This window comes from Propithecus coquereli, unplaced genomic scaffold, assembly GCF_000956105.1.
Source record: "Propithecus coquereli isolate 6110/MARCELLA unplaced genomic scaffold, Pcoq_1.0 Scaffold68, whole genome shotgun sequence".
In the NCBI taxonomy this organism is placed as follows: Eukaryota; Metazoa; Chordata; class Mammalia; order Primates; family Indriidae; genus Propithecus; species Propithecus coquereli.
In genome coordinates this window covers 4117450-4139905 of record NW_012152840.1, presented here as the reverse complement: position 1 = coordinate 4139905, position 22456 = coordinate 4117450, and the positions used below count along the sequence as shown (strand labels likewise).

At 35.1% G+C, this 22456-nt stretch overlaps 1 protein-coding gene and 1 pseudogene across 2 annotated transcripts in view; one reads left to right on the top strand and one right to left on the bottom strand.

Annotated features, from left to right (window-relative positions):
• PTPRK (protein tyrosine phosphatase, receptor type, K) overlaps window positions 1–22456 on the top strand; it is a 471942-nt gene that overhangs the window by 67465 nt on the left and 382021 nt on the right. Inside the window, exon 3 of the mRNA XM_012660791.1 lies at window positions 16736–17007. Coding sequence (XP_012516245.1) covers window positions 16736–17007 — 272 coding nt within the window. The remainder of the gene's footprint in view (window positions 1–16735; window positions 17008–22456) is intronic.
• Window positions 19939–20419, bottom strand: LOC105823602 (annotated as a pseudogene). The gene has a single exon (XR_001138153.1). The product of XR_001138153.1 is annotated as a DNA-directed RNA polymerases I, II, and III subunit RPABC2 pseudogene (transcript).

Below are 22456 nucleotides of genomic sequence, written 5' to 3'. Positions count from 1 at the left end.
TCCCAGCCTGGGTGTTGGGAGCAATGTTGTCTGCATGCGGCAGTGGGTCTCCACTGGAGAGGTCTTAGGGTATATTTTAATCATTCTTTGGGCTTCCTGATGTTCTTTAAGATTTTTTTAAACTGAAAATGATACAATGGATTCTACCATTTACATTAAACAACTTGAACTGACCTTTCTTCCACACTCGATCTTCGTCTAGTGTACCGTGGGAGTGCACTGGGTTCTGGGAGTGGCATCGTTATTTGAGTATAGAAGCAAGAAATATAGTTGTACTTCTGGACACCCATCTCTTCACTTCTGTATCTCATGCATCACCAATTTTGCTAGTTTTACCTCCTATGTAGGTCTTGGTTGGCTGTTTTACATCGTCTCCATCATCCACTACCATAATTAAATACTATTTTTCTTTACCTGAACACTACAACTACTTCCTACCTGGTTTCCCTTGCCTACTTTGTTTACCACCCCATTACTCATCTGTTCTCTACATTATAGCCATACTAATTCCAAAATATAAATCTGATTTAAGATAGCAACCTCCTTTTCTATGTCTTATTTAAAACCTTTTCTATGTCTTACTTTTTTAAAAAAAGGACAAAACTCCTTATCTTTGCCTACGAGTTCTCCTTGGTCTGTGTGCTTCCTGCATCTCCATCCTCATCTTCCCCACATTCTTCTATCTGGCAAAACTTTCAGTCTCTCTGATTCATTATACTCAGCCCTGTCCAGGTCCTTTCTGCAGGTGGTTTCTGAAATGATCTTCCTTCTTCTTTTTGGCCAATAACTCTCTTTCATTCTTTAGGTCACAGCACAAACATCACTTTTTCAGAGAGATCTTCAGACCTTTCTGGTGAGGTCAGACCTCCCCAGTCTGATCTCATATATGGTCTCATAAACAATGAATTTTTTGTAGAGGTTTCCACAATTTTATTTGACGTATATTTTGTTGATGCTTTGATTATTTGTGTGATGCTTCATCCATGTGGAAGAAGCCTCATGAAAGAAAAGTACTGAAATGGTATTTGTTAGAGCACTTTAAATTCACCCTCACTGGGCTTTCCATGAAATTTAAAAATATTTAAATTACATTATTCCTTCATAAAGTAAACTTCTTATTCAATTTGATGGGCAGTATAAGTAGAAACTAAAAAAGATGGTTTTAACGTTAGATTTTGATTGAGTTCTGAGCAATTACTTAATCCTTCTCAACCTCACATTTTAATGTACAGTATTTCACAGTTTTTATATTCAGTACCTTTCTCAGTGGAGGATTAGATGAATTAAATATTTGTACTGTCTAAACCATTCTGTTAATTAATATATGCGAGGAAGCCACCATTGACACTTCATTGATGGAGTATCTGCTTTGTGTAGATCAGTGTACGGAAAGGTATAGGAGGAATAATAGCCCTTAAGAAGTTTACTATTGAGTTTGGAAAATTCTACACATTATAACAATACAAGGTAGGAAATGTAAAATTTGTTAATTACCTAAAAAGCTATGTAATCAAATCTAAGAATTCTTGGGCAAGGTAGGAATAGAGATTCCCAAGGGAGAAAAAGAACACAAGCCTTCCAAGCAAAAAGAAGGGGTAAGCAAAGCAAAAATGTGTATTGTTTTATTATGAACTGTGAACTCTTATGAACTGTGACCTATGAGTTCATGCTGGTGGTACACAGCAAGTTAGCATTGCAAGGCATATATGGACCAGATTCATAAGGATTTTGAATGTCAGACGGAATGTATGGTTTCTGTGCTCAGGCACGCAGGTAATAGCTTCAACCAATTGTGTTGCTTCTGGTGGATGTATGTCACTATAACTGGAGTAATCACTGCCAGTTCATGGTGCTTGCAGAGGTTAGTCCCTGCTTGTAGGATAATTTCTCAAAGCAAAAAAAACCCCACATTTTTTTAAAGATATATAAGCAGTTCTTAGGGAGATAATTTATAATATTTTAGTTAGAAGAAGAAAATGTTGGAGACATATCCTTGCTTGTGGTTATTCTCAAGGGAGAGAAATTTGATCCTATTCTGTGTGCTTGAGTTGCTTCCATTTAGCTTATGAATATTAATGAAATCTTGAAAGTATATCTGAATAGAAGATTGAAAGTGAAACTTTTGACATTATTGAAAGTTACCCTCTTCCCTTCCATCAAAGAAAAATTAGGCCCCTTCCCCCACTGCCTTGGGGTTGGGGAAGGACACCTATACTTGATTGTTGGTCAGAGATCCAACTGTTACTTGTTTTGGCTGAAGATTTTTTTTTTTTAGTTTTTTCAGTACACCCCAGAGGGAAGCTTTAAAAAGTTAGTGTGGGAAATAAAACTCTACAATTTCTCAATGTTTGTGTTTACCCATTGAGCCTTAAGTTAGCATTTATGAAAACATTAAAGTACAATTCTCAGTTGCTCTCAGGGCAAAAAAAGCCCTGTTGGAAGGGAGGTCACTTGCATAATGCAGCTTTTCTGGTTTTGTTGGAGGAATATCCTGGGATGACTGCATTTGCTCAGAGGAGGTTGAATTAATTTTGTGTTACAATCAGAGAAGTATTCGAATGCTGTTCCTTTCCTCACCATTGGACAATATAGCATTTCAAAATTGACCAGGTGTGTTTTGACCATTTTTTCTTTGCCTTTTTTAAATAACAACTGGATTGGCAGCACTGGAAGTAGAATAACTTATCCCAGAAAATTGGGATGTGATTCACTTTTATACTTTGCTCAAGTATTGAGAACCACTAATTTCATTAGAGCTGCTTTAAATTAATACAGGCTCAGGGAACTTCGGAGGGGTCTCAGGTTTTTTTTTTTTTTAATTTTATATCAAAACCTTGAATTATAGGAGTTAATTATCTTGTGACCAAAAACAACAAATCTCAATATCTGAGATGATGATACTGTTCTCTTATACGTTTTTATATCCTGGGACCTCAGTTTCTTTTTTCATATTTTGATGGTTTATGAAGCTACTGAGGGATATAGAAAATAAACAGAACCCCATTTTCTCTTCAGCTCTGTTGTTCTTGCTTTTTTCCTCCTTTTCCTAGATGTTAACATTTTAAAATGTAAGCACTTATTTTGTCTCTTTTTCTCCTACCATTTGGACTTTCTTCTGTATTTCCCTATATTCAGTCTCTCATTTTTTTTCTCATATTTTTTGCCATCACTCCCTTTTGCTTTTCTTTTCCTTTGCTCCTCTCAGGCATTCTAAGACAGGGCTGTTATCCAAACGAGCAGACGGATTTTTGGTTTAGATAATAGTACTTTGTAAACAAAAAAGTGAAAAGATGTTTTTACTGTGACAGTTCCCATTTCTGTAATCCACACAACAATCCTCTCAGTGGTACTTTTATTATATCTAAGACACTTATCTTTTCTGGGCCCCAAATTTTCATCAGTGCAGTGGTGGAGAGGAGAGGGGCAGTGCTGGTGGGCAGGAAGTGGCAGAGCCTGGCTTTTAATTCAGGTCTCTGACTTCAGAGCTAAATTCTTACCCACCCCGTAAACGGGAATATGCTTTCGTTTGGGTATATGTTATTCCTTCCTTTTGAATATTTATGAAGTGTTTCCTATTTCAATTAGGAACTTTAGTAGTCCTTAAAGTTAAATAAAGGAAGAAACTTCCTTGATTACCAGTTGAACTGCGCCTGTGACCTGATTTTTCAGTGACGGTAGCTGGAGAACTCAGTTGAGAAACTTTGTCCTACCTGAGTTCTCTAATTGATCATTTTTGCCATTTGCTTATTCAGCAATAGTTACCATGGTCACAATGATAACAATTGAGTAATTATGGTTATTATTTTGAGTCTTCTAGGTTACAGTCATCTCAAAGGCAGGAACTTTCAGAATTACAGACTAGTTGAGTTGGAAGGAAACTTATGACACTCAGTACAACTACAGGGATGCTTTGTTTTACTGTGCTTCGCTTGATTGCACATGGCAGATACTGTGGGGTTTTTTTGTTTTTTTGTTTTTTTTCCCCAATCAAATTAGTTTGTGGCAACCCCGCATCCAACAAGTCTGTTGGCTCGATTTTTACAACAGCATGTGCTCACTTTGTGTCTCTGTGTCACATTTTGGTAATTCTCACAATATTTTAAACTTTTCATTATTATTCTGTTATGGTGATCTGTGATCAGACATATTTAATGTAACTATTGTAATTGTTTTGGGGCACCATGAACCACACCTATATAGGCTGGTAATTAATAAATGTTTGTGTTCTGATGCTTCCATGGACCGGCCGTTTCCCCATCTCTCTCCTCCTTGGCCCTCCCTATTTTCGGAGACACGACAGTGTTGTAATTAAGCCACTTAATAACCCTACATCGGCCCCTCAGTGTTCAACTGAAAGGAAGAGTCACATGTCTCTCACTTTAAATCAAAAGCTAGAAATGATTAAGCTTAGAGAGGAAGACATGCCGAAAACTGAGATAGGCTGAAAGCTCGGCCTCTTGTGCTAAATAGTTAGCCAAGTTTGTGAAGCAGAGAAAAAGTTCTTGAAGGAAATTAAAAGTGCTATTCCAGTGAACTTGTGAATGATAAGAAAGTGAAATAGCCTTCTTGCTGATATGGAGAAAGTTTTATTGATCTGGAGAGATCAAACAAGCCACAACATTCCCTTAAGCCAAAGCCACATTCAGAGCAAGGCCCTCAATATTGAAGTGAGACCATCCACCAGCAAAAAGATAATAACTCAAATAAATCCACACTTCTATAGTGAATTTATCTTCAACATAGGTGGCAAGAACATACAGTAGGGAAAGGACAGTCTCTTCAATAAATGGTACTGGGAAAACTGGATCTCCATGTGCAGAAGAAGGAAACTAAATCTTTATCTCTCATCATATACAAAAATCAAATCAAAATTGATTAAAGGCTTTAAGACCTGAAACTATGAAACTATTAAAAGAAAACATTGGAGAAATGCTTCAGGGCATTGGTCTGGGCAATAATTTTTTGAGTAATACCCCCAAAGCACAGGCAACCAAAGGAAAATTGGACAAATGGGATCACATCAAGCCATTAATAAAATGCTTTTGTACAACAAAAGAAATAATCAACATAGAGAAGAGACAACCCACAGAATGAGACAAAATATTTGCAAACTACCCATCTGAAAGGGACTAATAACTAGAATATATGAGGAGCTCTAACAACTCAATAGGAAGAAATCAAATAATCTGATTAAAAATGAGCAAAAGATCTAAATAGACATTTCTCAAAAGAAGACATGCAAAGGGCCAACAGATATATGAAAAAATGCTCCACATCATTAGTCATCAGAGAAATGCAAATTGAAACTACAGTGAGGTATCCTCTCACCCCAGTTAAAATGGCTTTTATCAAAAAGGCAGGTAATAATGAATGCTGGCAAGGATTCGGAGAAAGAAGAACCCTTTACACTGTTGGTGGTAATGTAAATTAGTGCAACCACCATGGAGAACGGTATGGAGGGTCCTCAAAAAACTAAAAAAATGGAACTACCATATAATGCAGCAATCCCACTGCTAGGTATATATCCAAAGGAAGTGAATTCAATATATCAAAAAAATACCTGCACTCCCATGTTTATTGCAGCACTATTCACAATAGCCAAGATTTGGAATCGACTTAAGAGTCCATCAACATAAGAATGGATAAAGAAAATGTGGTACATATACATAATGGAATATTATATAGCCACAAAAAGAATGAAATCTTGCCATTTACAACAACATGGGTGAAACTTGAGAACATTAAGTCAAGTGAAATAAGTCAAGCACAGAAAGACAAACCTCACATGTTCTCACTCGTAACTAAAAGAGTGGAACTGGAAATGTTCTTAACACACAAAAAAATGATAAATGCCTGAGGCGATGGATACCCCAATTACCCTGATTTGATTAATTCACATTGTACGCCTATATCAAAACATCACATGTACCCTGGAAAGATATACTATTATATACCCATGATTAAAAATTTAAAAAAATTAAAAAAAAAACAAAAAGACTATAATCAATAACAAGTTAGTGTATTCTTTAAAATAACCAAGAGTGGAATTGGAATGCTCCTAACACAAAGAAATGATAAATGCCTGAGGTGATGGATACCCCAATTACACTGATTGGATTAATTCACATTGTACGCCTATATCAAAACATCACATGTCCCCTTTATATATAAAGATATATAACTATTATATACCCCTAATACTAAATAAATAAATAAATAAATAAAAAAGATAACTCACTGAAGGCTCAGATGACGGTTAGCATTTTTTAGCAATATTTTTAATTAAGGTATGTACATTATTTTTCAGACTTAATATTATCACACACTTAATAGACTACAGTATGGTATAAACATAACCTTTTTATGCACTGAGAAACAAAAAAAATTCATGTGACTTGCTTTATTGTGAAATTTGCTTTATTGCGAAATTTGCTTTATTGCGATGATCTGGGACTGAGCCTGCAATATCTTCGAGGTATGCCTGTATGTTAAAATAGAATTTTGGTATCTCAGACCTAATGTGACTACTGAATAGAATATTTTGAATTTGAGAATATTTATGTGGAAAATGTGGAAGCATTGTTCATTCATTCTCTACTGATCTTCAGTTCTGGCCTGTGTTACTAACAGCATTGAAAGTATATCCAGATAACAGGTGGGAATTGTTGGCATGATATTTAGTCTTTAGGCAGTTTCCAGGGACTACAGCCTGTACTACCTTCACTTGTCTTTCATAGTTTGTTCTAATTTTGGTTCTTTTAAAAATGCAACTGATGATTACAGAATTGGCTACAGGACAAAGACTCTCTTGCCTTTTGGGGTAATGTAACTGATTATTCTCTCTCAAGTTCCTTTTCATTTTAGCAGCTACTTCTGCAAAACATTGCACTCCTACATAACATCAAAGCTATGCAGGTTGGATAGCCATAGGGAAGTGCCAGGATTTCAGAAATTGGAGAAATCCTACAACAAGGTTTTTCAAAACTTAGATGTATGAGTCCTTTAAAATTGTTGGCGAAGTTGTGTGTATATGTGTGTTTTTTCTGGGAGTGGGGGTCGTGGGAAGAGTATTTTAAATTTATATCAGCTTTTAAAGAAATAAAGAAAGAGTGAGAGAGAGAGGCTTATGGAGGAATAGGGAAGAAAGAGCAGAGGAGGAGGGTTGGTTTCCATTGGTATGGAAGGGGTTAGGCGGAGCTGGGAAGGAGGGTTAGCAAAGGCTAAGGGCTAATGAACAGGAAGTTTTGAGTGTGCTACTCTGTGACGTTGTCGTTTTATTTTTAAGCTTTGAAAAAGTTCCCTTCATACATTCCCTAGTCTCTCTACTATTCTCTCTGCTACTTGATTCTCTCTGCTCTTTGGTGGAGAAAGGAATGAATATGTCCAAAGGGCAAATATTGAGGAACTATCTCTTCTTCTAATCAGTGTGCCTTAGCACATCATATAGTCCTCACACCAGATCCCGGGGGCATAGACTCTTCAATAGGAGGAAAATAAGACAGAGAATGGTTAAATTATTTGTCCAAGCTAGACAATTAAACAGATGTGTGGGAAGTAGTTAGAATCCTGAAAGGTCCTGGAAGGAAAAGTAAAACATCATAAAATTAGCCACTTTCCTATTTGAAAGCATAGGTTTCCTACGTCATAAAGATGGAACTGGAAATTTTGTGGTCAGATTAAGGGCCAAGTACTTACTTTTGCTTTCTAAGATGTAGTAAGGGAGAGGGATTAAACTATAGAACATACTTGACCCACTTTCTAAATCTTAATATGTAGCAGAACACCAGGTGGAGACCAGTCTCCCGAGGAGGAGAAATGTGCTACCTTCTTCTGAAATCTTTATTTTTTTGTATTGTCTGAAGGTTTTAGGAGCTGTTACTGAAATCGATACTTTTTTTTAAATTTTCAAATGTAAGTGGACTACTTAGAACAAATACAAAGCCCTTATTCAGGGATCGAGAGAAATTTTATCCTTCATAAGGTGAATGAAAGAGTTTTGTATTTTGCCAAGGCCATGGGAGAGACATTTTAGGAAGACTAAAGTTGTCGGAATTAGAATCCTACAGATGAAAGTTCAGTCCTTTTGTTTTAGAATTTGGGGGGCAAGTTTACTTTTTCTAATCTGACATTTTATAATGTGTGCTGCATTCTGTCTTTTAGAAACAAACTGTATGATATCGGGAGTGAACTCTATTAGAAGGAAGCATTATCTTAAGAAATAATAAAATGTAATAGCTTGAAGAATTAAAAAATAGACATGCAAAAAAGCAAGGGCTCTGATGTCAACCTACCAAAATAATGGAATCTTTTGGGGAAATTGTCAATATTGAGAACTTTGATTAATGTCATTTTAAATATCATGATTTTTTTTCTTTTTGACTATTTTTGAAAAAACAATACTTAAAAAAAAATCCATAATTTTTGCTTGCCTTCAATTGCGTCCACCAAGAGTTTACAGATACACAATGCCTTTGTTAGATGCTGGCAGGACAAATGAGGTTTCTTATCTTGAAAAGCTTGCACGAGGACCAGGGAGATGCACAGACAGGTACGGTATATTTGGTACATAAAAGAAGATTATGTAAGTGCTATGAGAATACAGAACAGGAAACATAAATAGACAGTTGTCAAATTTTGTTATGAAAACATTCATCTCCAGACTGAGTGCTCCAAACTTTGTTCTGGACTTTTGGAGAACAAAATAAGTGAAATCCCAATTTCTTATAGAGTTTTTCAGTTAAGTAAACAAATTCAGTTAAGTGGCAAGAGCTCTGTAGGATATAACAAAAAGGGATATATCAAAAGGAGGAACTTCTTTAGTTAACAAACCAAGTAATGTTTTACCAAAGGTGATATTTGGGCTGAGACCTGAATGATGAAAATAAGCCAGCTGAGGAGAGAGCTTTCCAAGCAGAGGAAAATCCAGTATAAGGAGATTGGGGCACACATAAACATGGATTTTTTTAAAGGACAGAAGAAAGCCCACTGAATCTGGAGCATCTTAAGTAGGGGAAGAGAGGTGTAGGAGATAATGTTGGAGAGGAAGGCAGGCGCCAGACCATGTTGAAATGGAGGTGCTAAAGAGTTTGGATTTTACTCTCAATTGCAATGTAAGGATGAGAAAGGATTAATTGTATGTATTGGGAAAAAAAAATAATCTGACTGCCAGTAGTTAACCATGCTAGGGCTGCTGGTGTGGAAATCATGAAATCTGTTAGTGTCCTAGTCTAGTTGTCCTTCTGAGAAGTGACAGAAGTTTGATAAAACTAGTGACTATGAAGACAGATGGGTTGGGGAGACAGCTTGAAAGTAGAGACAGTAGGAATTGCTGGTGAATTACAAGAGGAAAGTGAGGGAAAGGGAAAAACCTAGGTTGTTAGTTTTAGTAACTGTTTATATTACGTTACCACTTAATCAGATGAGCAAAAATGATGGTGGAGGAAGAGGCTTGAAAAAAGGAAATAAAAAGATGAAAGATACTATGAAAAGTAGGGTAATGACATTGCCCTCAGCACAAAGGTAATGGCAACAGAAATATTTAGAGACATTAATTTTATAACATAGAAAAAATATTATCCCTGATGAGCTGAGACCCAAATCATGATTTCATTTGTCATACTTCTCTCTGCCCACAGATCTTGATTATTGCTTCTTAAGCTGCCTAGGCATGAAATAATATTACTATATAGTATCTTGAGTTATTTTAGATCTACAGTTTCTGGCATGTTCTTTGTTTCTACTGGGAAAATCTCAATGCCAAGAACTAACTGTTTCGCACAGTGTGTTGGTGTTTTGGTAGCTATTCATAATGATCTTAAGAACATACAAAAATATTTTTCTTATTAGAATAGCATATTACTTAGTCTTCTGTTCATCTATAACAACCTGCTTCTCTGATGGTGGGAGCCTAGAGTGGAAGAAAGCCCTTTGTGATGGTTAATTCTGTGTGTCAACTTGGCTTAGCCACAGAGTGTCCAGATATTTGGTTAAACATTATTTCTGGGTGTGTCTGTGAGGATGTTTCTGGATGAGATTAACATTTGAAATGGTAGACTGAGTAAAGCAGATTGTCCTCCCCAGTGTGGGTGGGCCTCACACAATCCACTGATGGACTGAATAGAATGAGTGAGTAAGAGAGGATTTGCTTTATGCGTGACTTTCAAGTTGGGATGTGGGTATTATCCTGCCTTTGGATTTGGACTTGGGTTGGAACTTACACCATTGGCTCTGATGCTTCTCAGGCTTTCAGGCGCAAATTGGAACTGTATCATTGGCTCTCCTGGGTCTGTACTCTTCAGTCTCCATAATTGCATCAGCCTATTCCTTATAATAAATCTCTTTATACTATATAGCATGTAGTATATAATCTATATGACTCTCTATGTAAATATATATAAAAGATTATATCTATATAAATATATAACTTTATGAAGATATATAACTATTATATCCCCATAATTAAAAATTAAAAAATAAATCTTAAGGATTTATATATTATTTTATATATAATCGTATATATAGAGATATTTCTATATAAATCTGTCTATATAAAGAGATTATATCTATATAAAGATTTATTTATATAAAATATTTTATATATAGATTTATATAGAGATATGTCTTTACTGTATAAAGAGATTATATGCTATATGCTATATATTATGTAGACTATAAACTACACTGTATAGTATAAATAGGTTCATTATAAGAAATATATGTGTTTGTGTATATGTGTGTGTGTGTGTATGGATATTGAGTCTTTTTCTTTGAAGAATCCTAATAAATACATCCTTTATAATCCTTTATCCTAATGAGGGAACATTCAGCTTTTTTGATTTTCATTCTCCAGACATCCAACACCCCAGTGAAGGGTTTTGTTTCTTAACTGATTTCATAGAGTACATCTTTATATCCTGCAGAGACTGAATTAGTGAAGTAGACTCAATAAAAATAAAAGCACTAATAATGTTCTCATTAAAGCAGGAATATAAAAAGAATTATGTATATTAAAATATAGTGGCTCTTCATATGTGGCCCAAAGATGGCTATAGCCCCCCATACTCTTTCAGGGGATCCACGAGGCCAAAATCGTTTTCACAATAAAACAAAGATGTTGTTTTCCTGTTTTTCCTTTCATTTTCTCATGAGTGTATGGAAGAATTTCCCAGAGATTACATGATGTGTGATAGATACCACAACAGATTAAATGAAAAAGTAAAAATGAGACTTTAACTCTTTTAAGTCAGACATTACAGAGATTTGCAAAAGGTAAAACAATGCCTACCTTCTTGCTATTTGTTTTGTTTGTTTTGGAAAATGGGTATTTTTCATGAAACTGTGTTAATTAGGTTAATAAATTATGAGATTATCTTTGTTAAACAAACTAATATTTTTGAAATACCTCAGTTTTAATTTTTAATATGGTTAATTTTGATAGAACTCATAGAAACAGAAACTTTTTGATTTGCTTAGTATTTTTTAAGAGTGTAAAGGTATCTTGAGCCTAAAGCATTTCAGAACTCTTAATCTAATAGAAGGCTTCTTATATTAAATATATACTAGGGTGGCTCTGACCCAAATGTGAGGTATGCACTTCCAAACATTATACTCTCACATTAAATTATTATGTCTGAAGCAGCATAAACCAGCTCCATTTAAAAATTTATTTTTGTTTTGATGTTTTCTGGTAATTATCTCACATATAGGTAGAGTTAGTATTGCCTCAGTGTTGTTATATTCTAAAATCCATACTCTTTGTTTCTTATTCAATCAGTCATCCAATTCATCAACTAACAAGTATTTATTGGACTTCTACTATATGCAAGGCCCTTGTTAGATGGTGTGCCAGTTATGAATTTGTTTTCTCAGAGCTCCACATCTGCCCTTCATTACCTGCTCTACAATAGTGGTGCTTGACCCTTTTAAGTGTTTCTTCTTTACAGCTGCTAGCACGGTGCTAAGCTTTGTCAGTAGAGGGCACTGGAGAGACATTTTAGAAGGAAGCAGCTTCTCTTACTGGTTGCATTGTGCTTCTATGTTTGGTTCTTGCTCCTGCTGCATTGTTGACAGTGGTAACTCCATGCAGCCCACACAGTCCCCCAGTGAGCTTGCAGCCCCAAACCTGGCCTAGTGTCCACCTTCAGGCTGGAAACCCTGGCCTCATGCCACCTGCTGCATGGGAAGTGTTTCCTGCTTCTCCAGCCGCTGTGGACCAACTTTGGCCACAGTGACCCAGCAAACTTCATCATCCAGTGAACTACAACCACACCTTCTTTAAGATACCTGATTTTTATCAACACCCCTCCCCTTTCCACATTTGTTTTTTCCTTGAGTACTTGGCTATTCTTCAGGGTTTTCCTTACAACTTTAAACTTTCTACCCTTTTGTAGGTAATAAGTCTTCATATTACACTTTCACTGTTCAATGTACCGCATGCCTCTCACTTGTGATTGGACACTGATAAAGTCAGGTGCTTTCTAAGAGAACGTTATTGCCTTTCTGAGGGAAATATATTATCTCCATTTAAATTATTTAGAATTTATACAAAAGCAGTATATAATTAAGGGTCAGAATCAGAAATTCAAAAACTGTGAGTCAGTTCTGGAAAAGAACACTGGCATGGCAGTGGGAGAACGTTGTGAAGCATTTGACAAATAAGGGAGAAAGTGGTTGGTGAAGAGAAGCGACAGGTAAAATGACCAAAGTACTTTGGGGCAAGATCATGTAAGGCTGTGAATACCGAGCAGAGAAGTTGAAATTTCTCTTTTGGTTTATAGGATTTTGAATAAGACCTGACAATAAAAATGTTATGTTAGTGTACTAAAGTACCAACACACACACACCCGTACATATAAAGGAGTTTTAGAGTAAAGTATGGAAACCTATTTATCACTTGTTATTTTTGTTGCTATTAATCCTATTTTCTGTGTTAATACATTATTCATGGAAGTGTAATTTAAAGATAAAAAATTCATTAATATATAAAATCCATAGGGCATTGCTTATTCATCTAGATATTAGACTATAGTATTTATGAATAAGGGACTTGTTTTCTTTGGCCATTATTTTTAGTAAAAACTGCCATTTATTCTAAGTATTCTTTGTCTTTCTCCCTCTTTTTAAATGAATTGAAATAGAAGCACCTGATTTTTGTATTGTGTTTTTTTTGAATGCCAAGGTGCTGTTAATCTGTAGGATGCAAAGAGGATTTATTTTTGAAAGGCCCCAAACCTGTGTTTATTTCCTAAGTGTTTATCATTATTCATTTGATGTTCCTCATGTAAGATAGTTTTCATACAGTCTCTTTTTTAATAAATAAAAGTATAAATCTAATGTCTCTTCATTGTAGAACATGTATTAGGAAAATGTCCATGTTAAAAATAAGAAAACAGGAGATAATTACAGTTCCCTCAAGAATATACTGTTACATTTTGCTATATATTCTTTGTTTTTTCCAGTCATGTGTACAAATTTATGGGTATGCATATGTGAATATACACATATTTACACAGATGTATTTATTTAACATCAATACACATTTTCATAAGTGGGTATAATATTTTTTAACCTGCATATTTTACTAACCATGTGGTGAATATCTTCCATGAAATACTTTTAAATAACATATTTCTTAATGACTGCATAATTATTCATCAAATTGATTTTCTATAGTTTTACAAATTACCTATTATCGGACATTTAAAATACTTCGCTATTCACTATTTTAAAGTGTAATGATGAGATGGACATCTTTTTTAGGTATATCTTCTTACGTATACATGATTGTTTATCTAGTACACATTTGCAGACATGAAATTGCCAGATCAGAGAGTATATGTCTCTTTAAGGTTTTTATTCTGATCACCAAATTGCTTGTCAGAAAGGTTGCACTTTTTACAAATGAGAATATTATAAGCATGTAAGTTTTTCTCCTCTGTCTTGAATGATATATTTGAGAACTCCATTGCTCAAGAGACTATAAGGAATATTTGTAAGGCCATATTAAAGAAGTTATGTTAATTAAAATTTAATACATTGTATGTGTGTGAATACAGATGTTTCATTATTAAGCTTTGAGATAGCTAAATTTTACTAGAAACCTGAGGGATTAGTTAGCTGGTAACAGAACAATAGTAAATAAGCTTAAATTATAACATAAAGGATGAGGGAAGTGCATATTGTAAAATTTTCCTACTGAAGGATTGGGAGCCAGTTATTCTGGGAGACTGTAGAAAGTAGTTTCTAGAAGTTGATGAGAATAGCACAGTGTTCTCTATGTTTGGGATGACGGAGGGGAATCTTGTGTCAAACAGGCAGCTACCTCTGTGGTGCCTACTGGCCAAATTGCCATGATATCAAGTCAGTAGGCAGAAGGACTTAGGTGGCTTTTTGGTGTTAGTGCTTGATTTTTTTTCTGGGACTGTGCAATAAATGCATTATTACTCCAAAGCACTCAGATAATGTAGCAATGTTACGCTGCATTGAAAGAAGACCATTTAGTGGAAACATTCTCTAGAGATTAATTATCAGCACTAATTTTCTTTATTATTTAACTTGCTTGAAATGCCAAAATAGTTTAGGCAAGCTTTTATTTTGTGACTTTTGTCTTTCTAATGATCAAATTGGTAATGCCTACAAATGAATATAGTTTGTTCATCCTACTTTTCTAATAAGAAAATTATTATAGCTTAAAAGTGCATCTGATTGAAAATCCCTAAATGGTCTTAATGGTAAATATCATACTATATAATTAAAATGTGACACAAAGCATATTTTACTCCAAGTTTATTCAATAGTAGAAGAAAATGACTATTAGAAAGTCAGTAAATCATTTCTAGATCACTACTTTAAAATCGACATTCATAAGCCGTAATTGATGCAGACTTGTAAAAATAATTAAAATGTAGTACTATCATAATATGCCACTGGAAAAAAACTGTTATAGCAGTGGAGAAATAGGCTACAAGTTTGTGAAGAAGCTGAGGCCCAATAACATTGAATGCCTTACCTAAAATCTCAGGGCTGGTTCTAGCTAAAAGCAATAATTGGTGTGCTGTGCAGTGGTGAATCTCAAAGACATCTTACTAAATCAGCCATTGACTTCAGAATGTGAGTATCACCAAGAATAGAAACATCCTGCTTCTATAAATTGGGTTGGAATCCAGGATATCCTGTTAAAAAAAAGGTATAATTTCTCCAAAAATATGCACAATTTATTCTATTAATGTGCTGTCTGTGAGAATCAGGAAGGAAAATAAAATAATAATTCCAGTTTACAAGAGGATGAGAACTGGGAAAATGGAGTGAACAATAATATCAGCCACTGTCACTGGAGTATGCTTATTCCATACTTGGACAATACTAAAGTGTTATATGAAAGCTTCACAGAAGCTCTCGTCCATAGGGTGCCATTCAATGGGAATTGGTCAGATTTTAAAATTGGTTTCTTAAGTAGTTGAAGCTGTGAATCTGTTGTTGGGGATTAATTGAACTAGTTAGAATAGTAGTCATTGAGTGTTTAACGTGTCATAGGTACAAATTTTCGGGAGGGAATACACAGGATTGATTAATTCTACATGGTGTTAGGTAGAGAAGGTAAGTGTAACCCCTGAAAACACTGGGCTCTGCCAACACTACGCCTAATATATTTTGGTTAAAATTACATCCTAGAAAAAAGATACAATAAAACTTGTGTTCTGCCTTAAGTGCGATAAGTAATTATATTACATTTTTGTGATATGTTTTTGTTAACATCCACAGTGTCACGAGAACAAATGGTCGTTTTACCGCAGAGGTTCTTGTGTTCATATCAGCAGCTGAGTGGTCAAGTCTCATTTTTGTACTTAGTCACTACATGAACTTTGCTTGTCCTGTCAAGTCTGTGTGCGAGTGCTATGTCCTGTGCCTCTTCATGACATTAATAGATAACCAATGAGCATTTATTCAATCAAAGGAAGTGGAGTAGATGAGCAATTTCGACTGGATTTCTTGCAGCCCTAGAAGAGCATAGGGTCCACCTCAGAATTTGGCCAGTAGAAGTGGTGATTAGCTGACAGCTTAGTAGGTAAGACTCCAAGTGGGTAAATCTATGTGCACAATTCTATGCTCAGAAATTTTAAATTTTAGCCCTCACTCTAACACTAGTAATACAAAATATCACTATTCCTTGAACTGAGTTTCAAAGTGATTAGTACATTGTAAATGGTCATACAACTTATATAAGTGATGATTTGGGGATTATTGGAAATGATTCCATTGCCTACACTCTTAACCTATCTACTTGCCATAATATTCTGGATAGGGAGAAAGAAAGGTGCACCTTCTATGTAAACAAGGCCAATACTGTATTGTTTTTGTTTATTTCTCTGTTTTATATTAAAAGACTTCTGTTTAGTTAAGATGAGAGATTTTTTAGAGTGAGATCTGGCTCTACCTGCTCTATTATATGACTTTGAATATGTTACTAATTGTGCCTCAATTTGCTAATTTGTAAAATATGGATAATAACAGGTTGTTGTGGAGACTAAATGGGTTAATACATGTGTACTTCGAATAATGTCTGTTATCTAGTTCAATTCATCTCCTTACTTGATTGGTATTTTTCTATGGCTATATTCTAGAAGACAGACTCTTTTTGAGTTAAATTTAATGTTGAGAATGGATTGGTGTCTTCTATTGTTATACATTCCCTTTTGCTTATACATATTTAGCTTTATTGTTTGTAATGTCATTTCAGGTTCTTATATGATAGTGGACTCTTCAGATCACGACCCTGGAGAAAAAGCCAGACTTCAGCTGCCTACAATGAAGGAGAATGACACTCACTGCATTGATTTCAGTTACCTATTATATAGCCAGAAAGGGCTGAATCCTGGCACTTTGAACATACTAGTTAGGGTGAATAAAGGACCTCTTGCCAATCCAATTTGGAACGTGACTGGATTCACGGGTAGAGATTGGCTTCGGGCTGAGCTAGCAGTGAGCACCTTTTGGCCCAATGAATATCAGGTAATCATCTGTGCTTTTCTGGTGTATGCTTTGATGTCATCAGCTCTCACTGTATGTGTACTACATGGGTGTAAATACTCACCCCATAGTGGTGAGACGTTGTCCCTCTTGCCCTCCTCCACCCTTGTTGTTGAGGAAATGTTTAGATACTTTGGCACAAAACCTTCAAACTAGAGAAAATATTTTCACATATTAAAAAAAAAAAAGTAAATTCGAGCCCAAAATTTGTGGGTTGTTTGACAAAGAGCTACTTATTGACAGATACATTTCTATGGAGGAAATAGTCTTTTTGAGTTGACTGTAATATTCAGACTGAATTCATTTACCAACTTATTGAAAATAACATTTGGAAAATAAACATGAAATAGTGTTTCATGAAATATGTTAAGGGGGAGACATTTTTATTATTTAAATTTTGATTAATTTAATTATTCAATTAATTTTTTTCAATTACATGGGATAGAAAAATAAGCAAACAAAAAAAATAAGTTGTCCATAGTACCTTTTAATTTCATTTTCCAGAAATGCTTAATCTAATTATAATTAAACCAGACAATGAACAGTGTCAATACTTACATCATTTTTGTGTGACTGAGCTTACATGGTTTAACCAACAAAAAAGTGCATTTACCAGTCTGGAGAGTTGTTCGGTAACCTGCACTATGATGGTCAGTACCTGGAAACAGAAAATTATCTCTTTGAAAGCTCACTTTTGTGTTAGACCTTGAGATTTAACTTTTAAAGGACTTGCCTATTTGTAGCCTGTTATACAGCCTAATGAGAATACATTTGTGTAAAAGTATATTTCATTATGGTCAGTAAGCAGTATACAAACTAATGATTGTTTTATTTCTGCTTTTTAAAAATGAAATATTTCTTCAGGTTAGACTTATCTTTATTCCTAAAGGGGACAAAAAGCAATGCCTTATTTTAATTGCTTTGTCTTGAGTTGAGTTTTTTATTTTATATCATAGACATGGTTCCACAGGTCCTCAGTTCAGGGTTATGTGTCTATTGAGATTTCATTAGAGTTTTCATTAGGTACTCGTTGATTCCATTATTAAATAAAAGGATGTTCCTCTTCAATCTGAGACAGCCATCTGCTTTTTCAGGGCCCGCAGCTTCAGGAGGGCTGCAAATGCAGTAGGTAGGTGGGTGGGGGTGTGTGAAGCTAATGCTAAAGCACTGCCTGCAGGATCAGTGGGCTGATCTCTAACAATAGTGGGTTGATGGCTGTCATCGCTGGGTCACCCTCACAATGCATTATCATTGTACTGATTTCATGAGAATCTGTCATAGGAGCTTAACATAGCTCCGGAAAGAAGCTCTGATTCAGCAGAATAAATTTGTCAACAGATTCAGCCTCCATAAAACGAAGCCCCAAGTAACAAGTTAATCTAGCAAAATCATTACAAGTGTGGGTTCTGGAGTCAGAGTGCCTTTATTCAGCTCTGTTTGCTATTTGCTACCTGTGTAGATAGTTCTTTAAGGAATCAGATTGTTAGTTGTACTCTAAAAAAAAATAGAAGTACATTTTGATAAAGCCAACACATAATATATCTATGGTATGTTTCTTGTCCCTCATAACTAAGAAATGCCATACCTATAATTATTTTTCTAATTTTTTAAAGATCTGTCTTTGAATCATTGATGTTAATAACGTTATGGCACAGATTATTGCGGTGTTATTCTAATGTTGAGTTACTGTACCTTCACTGGATAAGTAGTTCTTTGTTCAGTCTCCTTTTGCATGATGAAACTCCCTATGATATATGTGTCTGTGGTTTATTTAAACAAACAGTGTAAAAAGTGCCTGGGTGAGTTTCACCTTGGCCAGTGAGATATTTTTGGAGACGTCTTCTCGGAGAAAAAGATAACTAAATACGTGGAACCTATGGGTAAATGTCTCATTGTTGAAGATTAAAATTTGAGTCATATATAATTTCTTAGGTGATTATTTTGCTTCCACATCTTTTTCCTTAACCTGCAAAACTTAATCAATGAGAGCAAATAACAGAGTAATTTTTATTCATGTGCTTAGTGCTCAATAAATTACGATTGATGTTTTCATCAATCCAATCATGTATATACCTAGTTTTATACCTGTACATTAATTATTAGAAACAACCAGCATAACATAAACTATATTTATGTAGCATTTTTTCCCCTTAGGAAATAGCATGAAAAATATTAAATCTTCTGTACATTTTTGGTAGCTTTCAGAATCAAATATCTGTTAAGTTTTTGGTAAGTGCTGGTTTGCAGGCAAAACATGGTAGAATTTTTAGTAGGTGTCTTAGGAGCTGGAGTCTCTATACTTAAAGACTAACTCAACTGTTTAAAGTACCAGATATCAGAGGCCAGTTTTGAGATTCCATTAGGGAAATTTGGAGCCTTGATTTCTATTCTTGTGTAAGAAAAGAACCAACTTATATATATACAGAAATGTGCATCAGACTTGCTTATAGAGACAAACTCATTTGTCGAAGTGTCTTTCTCGCTGATCAAAACTGCTCAAGTAATTGGTTAAGATTACAGAAATATTTCTTATAGAAAAGATTTTAAAAGTACTTTTAAGTACGAAAGTATTAAAGAAAATACCTTCCTTGTCTTTAGAAAAAAAGCAGTACCATATGTCTGCTTTTAATATAAAAGAATATAGTTGTGGCCCCTGTAAAGCATCTGATTTTGCATATACCATCCTATTAGACTTGCCAGAATGGATTAGCTTCAGATTGTAGACAAACTTAACCAATGAATTGATCTATTCAATTTCATTGTTTAGTATTTCATACTTTTACTTTGTTTATAGTGCAGTTTATGGAGATCTATTTGCTGTGGCAATAACTGTTCTTTGAGGCTGGTCCAACTCATGAATGGATGAGAATACTGGCTATATAGAATGGCAGATTGTATTTTCATCCCAGCCACTTTCTTTTTGTTTGGAAGGTTGAATAGTTTATTGTTTACAGCTGTCACATAAAGTGATGAAAGTGAGCAGGGGCGAGGTCAGGACGACCCCAGCTCAGTCGGTGATGATGAGCTCGTCTACCCCCCAGTCTTCATAGCTCCCATCAGGCAGGTAGCGGCAAATGATGATGGGGATCTTCTGGGCCTTGAGCTCCTTCATGGCGATGAGCAAAGGGTCTGTCTCCCCCTCCAGCTCCACCATCACAGGAGCACACATCGCGATCTGGAGAACTCGGGTGCCTAGCACACGGGCTCGCTCATACTTGGTCATGTACGGTGTGGTGATTCGCTTCTGGTTGGCTTGCGGTCACTCTCCAGAGGGGAGTATCTTCACGTTCTCCTGGCCTTCCTCCTCGGCATTCTCCAAGTCATCTAACCCTTCATACTCCTCCACTTCATCAAAGTCATCATCATCAAAATTTTCCTCGTTGTCTGACATGACACCCTCCCCGGCCACTTTCATCCCAGCAGAAGAATGCCCTTGACTGTCAATGCCCTTTACTAGATCTTAGAAGAAGGTTATGCTGGATTGTGAATTACTCTGCGTTATCAATTAAGTTATAGGACTTGTCTCAAGAATTAGCTGAAAAGGCACACATTTATTATTCTTAGGGTTAGGGGAAAGTTATGCAAAAATGCAAATACTCAAATACTGCTTGCTTAGAAACTCTCTACAGGCTAAACTTCACTATGTTGAAGATTGTGATACATTATATTATGTAATATATGTAAAAAATACCTATTAAAAAAAGGATAGCTTTACAAAGGTTCAGTGTTGTTTATTGCTTTTTAAATCTTATGTTCTGTATTTTCCTAATCTGTAGTCACCATATTTTTTTTTTTTATCCTTGTTTGCAGGGGGCTATGGAGTAAGTCACTTAATTTAAGTGCTATATATTAGTGAGAAGGACAGATAAATTTGTTTGGAAGTTTAGAGAATAGCTTACTCTTCTGTCCAGGAGAATCAGGGAAGCTTCATGGAGGTGTGATATTTAAATTCTATCTTGAGGTTTGATGGAAATTGATCCATATGTAGAAGATAAAGACTTCCCAGGGAAAATCTCAAAATTTGAAACTTTAATAGGTAGGTATTGGGAGCCATTGATGAATTTAGTTTAGTTTTTTAAATTTTTATTTTTGTCAGAGGTAGTGATACCATCTTGGTTCACTTTGACAGATTTGCTAGTCACTGTCCATTTGTATTTTCTGTTTGTTTCTTCTTTTGAGATTTTTGGAACATTCCTTAGTTTGTTAGTATTAGTTAATTTGGTATGGTTCTTAAATAATATACCCATTTTTTAAAAATTTTGAAAGCATGCTATTCTTTTCAGGTTTTTTATTTATTAAAACATCTACTATTAGACTATGAAGTCACACCGTGCTGATCCCTGGGGATCTACAGGCAAAGTCCCTCTTCTCATGAAGCTCCTAGTCTAGCCTTGCACTGTAGGAGATAAAAATGTAAATCAGATGTGTGCTCTACTCTTAAAGAACCAAGGCCAGATGGGAAATGTGAGATATACAAAGAAATAACTTGAAACACATTAGCAATTGTTAAATGACTTGAGAGGTAAATATAAAATGTAGTGGGGAAAGCAAAAACAAAAGATAGTTAGATTTGCGTTCAAAGTAATTTGAGGCAGAAATGGGACTAGAATGCAGGCCTCTTGATTTCTCTCTTCCTAGATTAGTATGCTTTCCACTGTACTGCATAGTTTTTCTTAAATCACAATTATTTAGAGCCAACACTTTTTGGTTACAAACAGAATCAGCAAATATAAATTTTGTTTTTTGACATGATCATTACAGTGATACACTAATATATAAGGAACTGTTTCTCACCTTTGTCTTCAGAATAGTATCTTTCCAGCTTAGCGTACTGATTATAGAAATTATCATATTACATTTGTTTATTTACCTGTTTTTGTAGGCCTCAAGTAAGTACTGGAGATTCTTAAGTTGATTGCTAAATAGAAATAAACAGAAAAAGAAACCCTCAGAATCTGTATGAGGTATCATTTTAGTGTTAAATTTCAACTGAAGATCAGCATACCTTGAAAAGTGTAATTTTCTCCACTCTGGAAATCTGACCTGTCTTGTACGTGTAAAACTAAGTTCTGCTTTGGGATTAAATCCATTACTTTCTTACTGAACAGTGAGGTTGTTACTAAATGAGGCAGGCAGACGTATGTAACTTGCAAAACTATTAGTGGAAACTTAATCTGCTGTTTTCCATTAACTGGGTGCACATCATTAATCACAAAAATGATGCGTGATGAAAACTACAGGGGTTTGGCCAGAAATTGGAAAGTGATAATATAGCATAAAGTGAATCCCCCCCCCTCAATTTACCAAGAAACAAACACTGAACTTTTGTAATTCATTTTCTTCTTAATGTTTTCCATCAGTTTGAAAAAAAATGTAAGAACTGGACAGGCATGAGATTTTTATCTTTTTAAACAGTTATATTAACATGTAT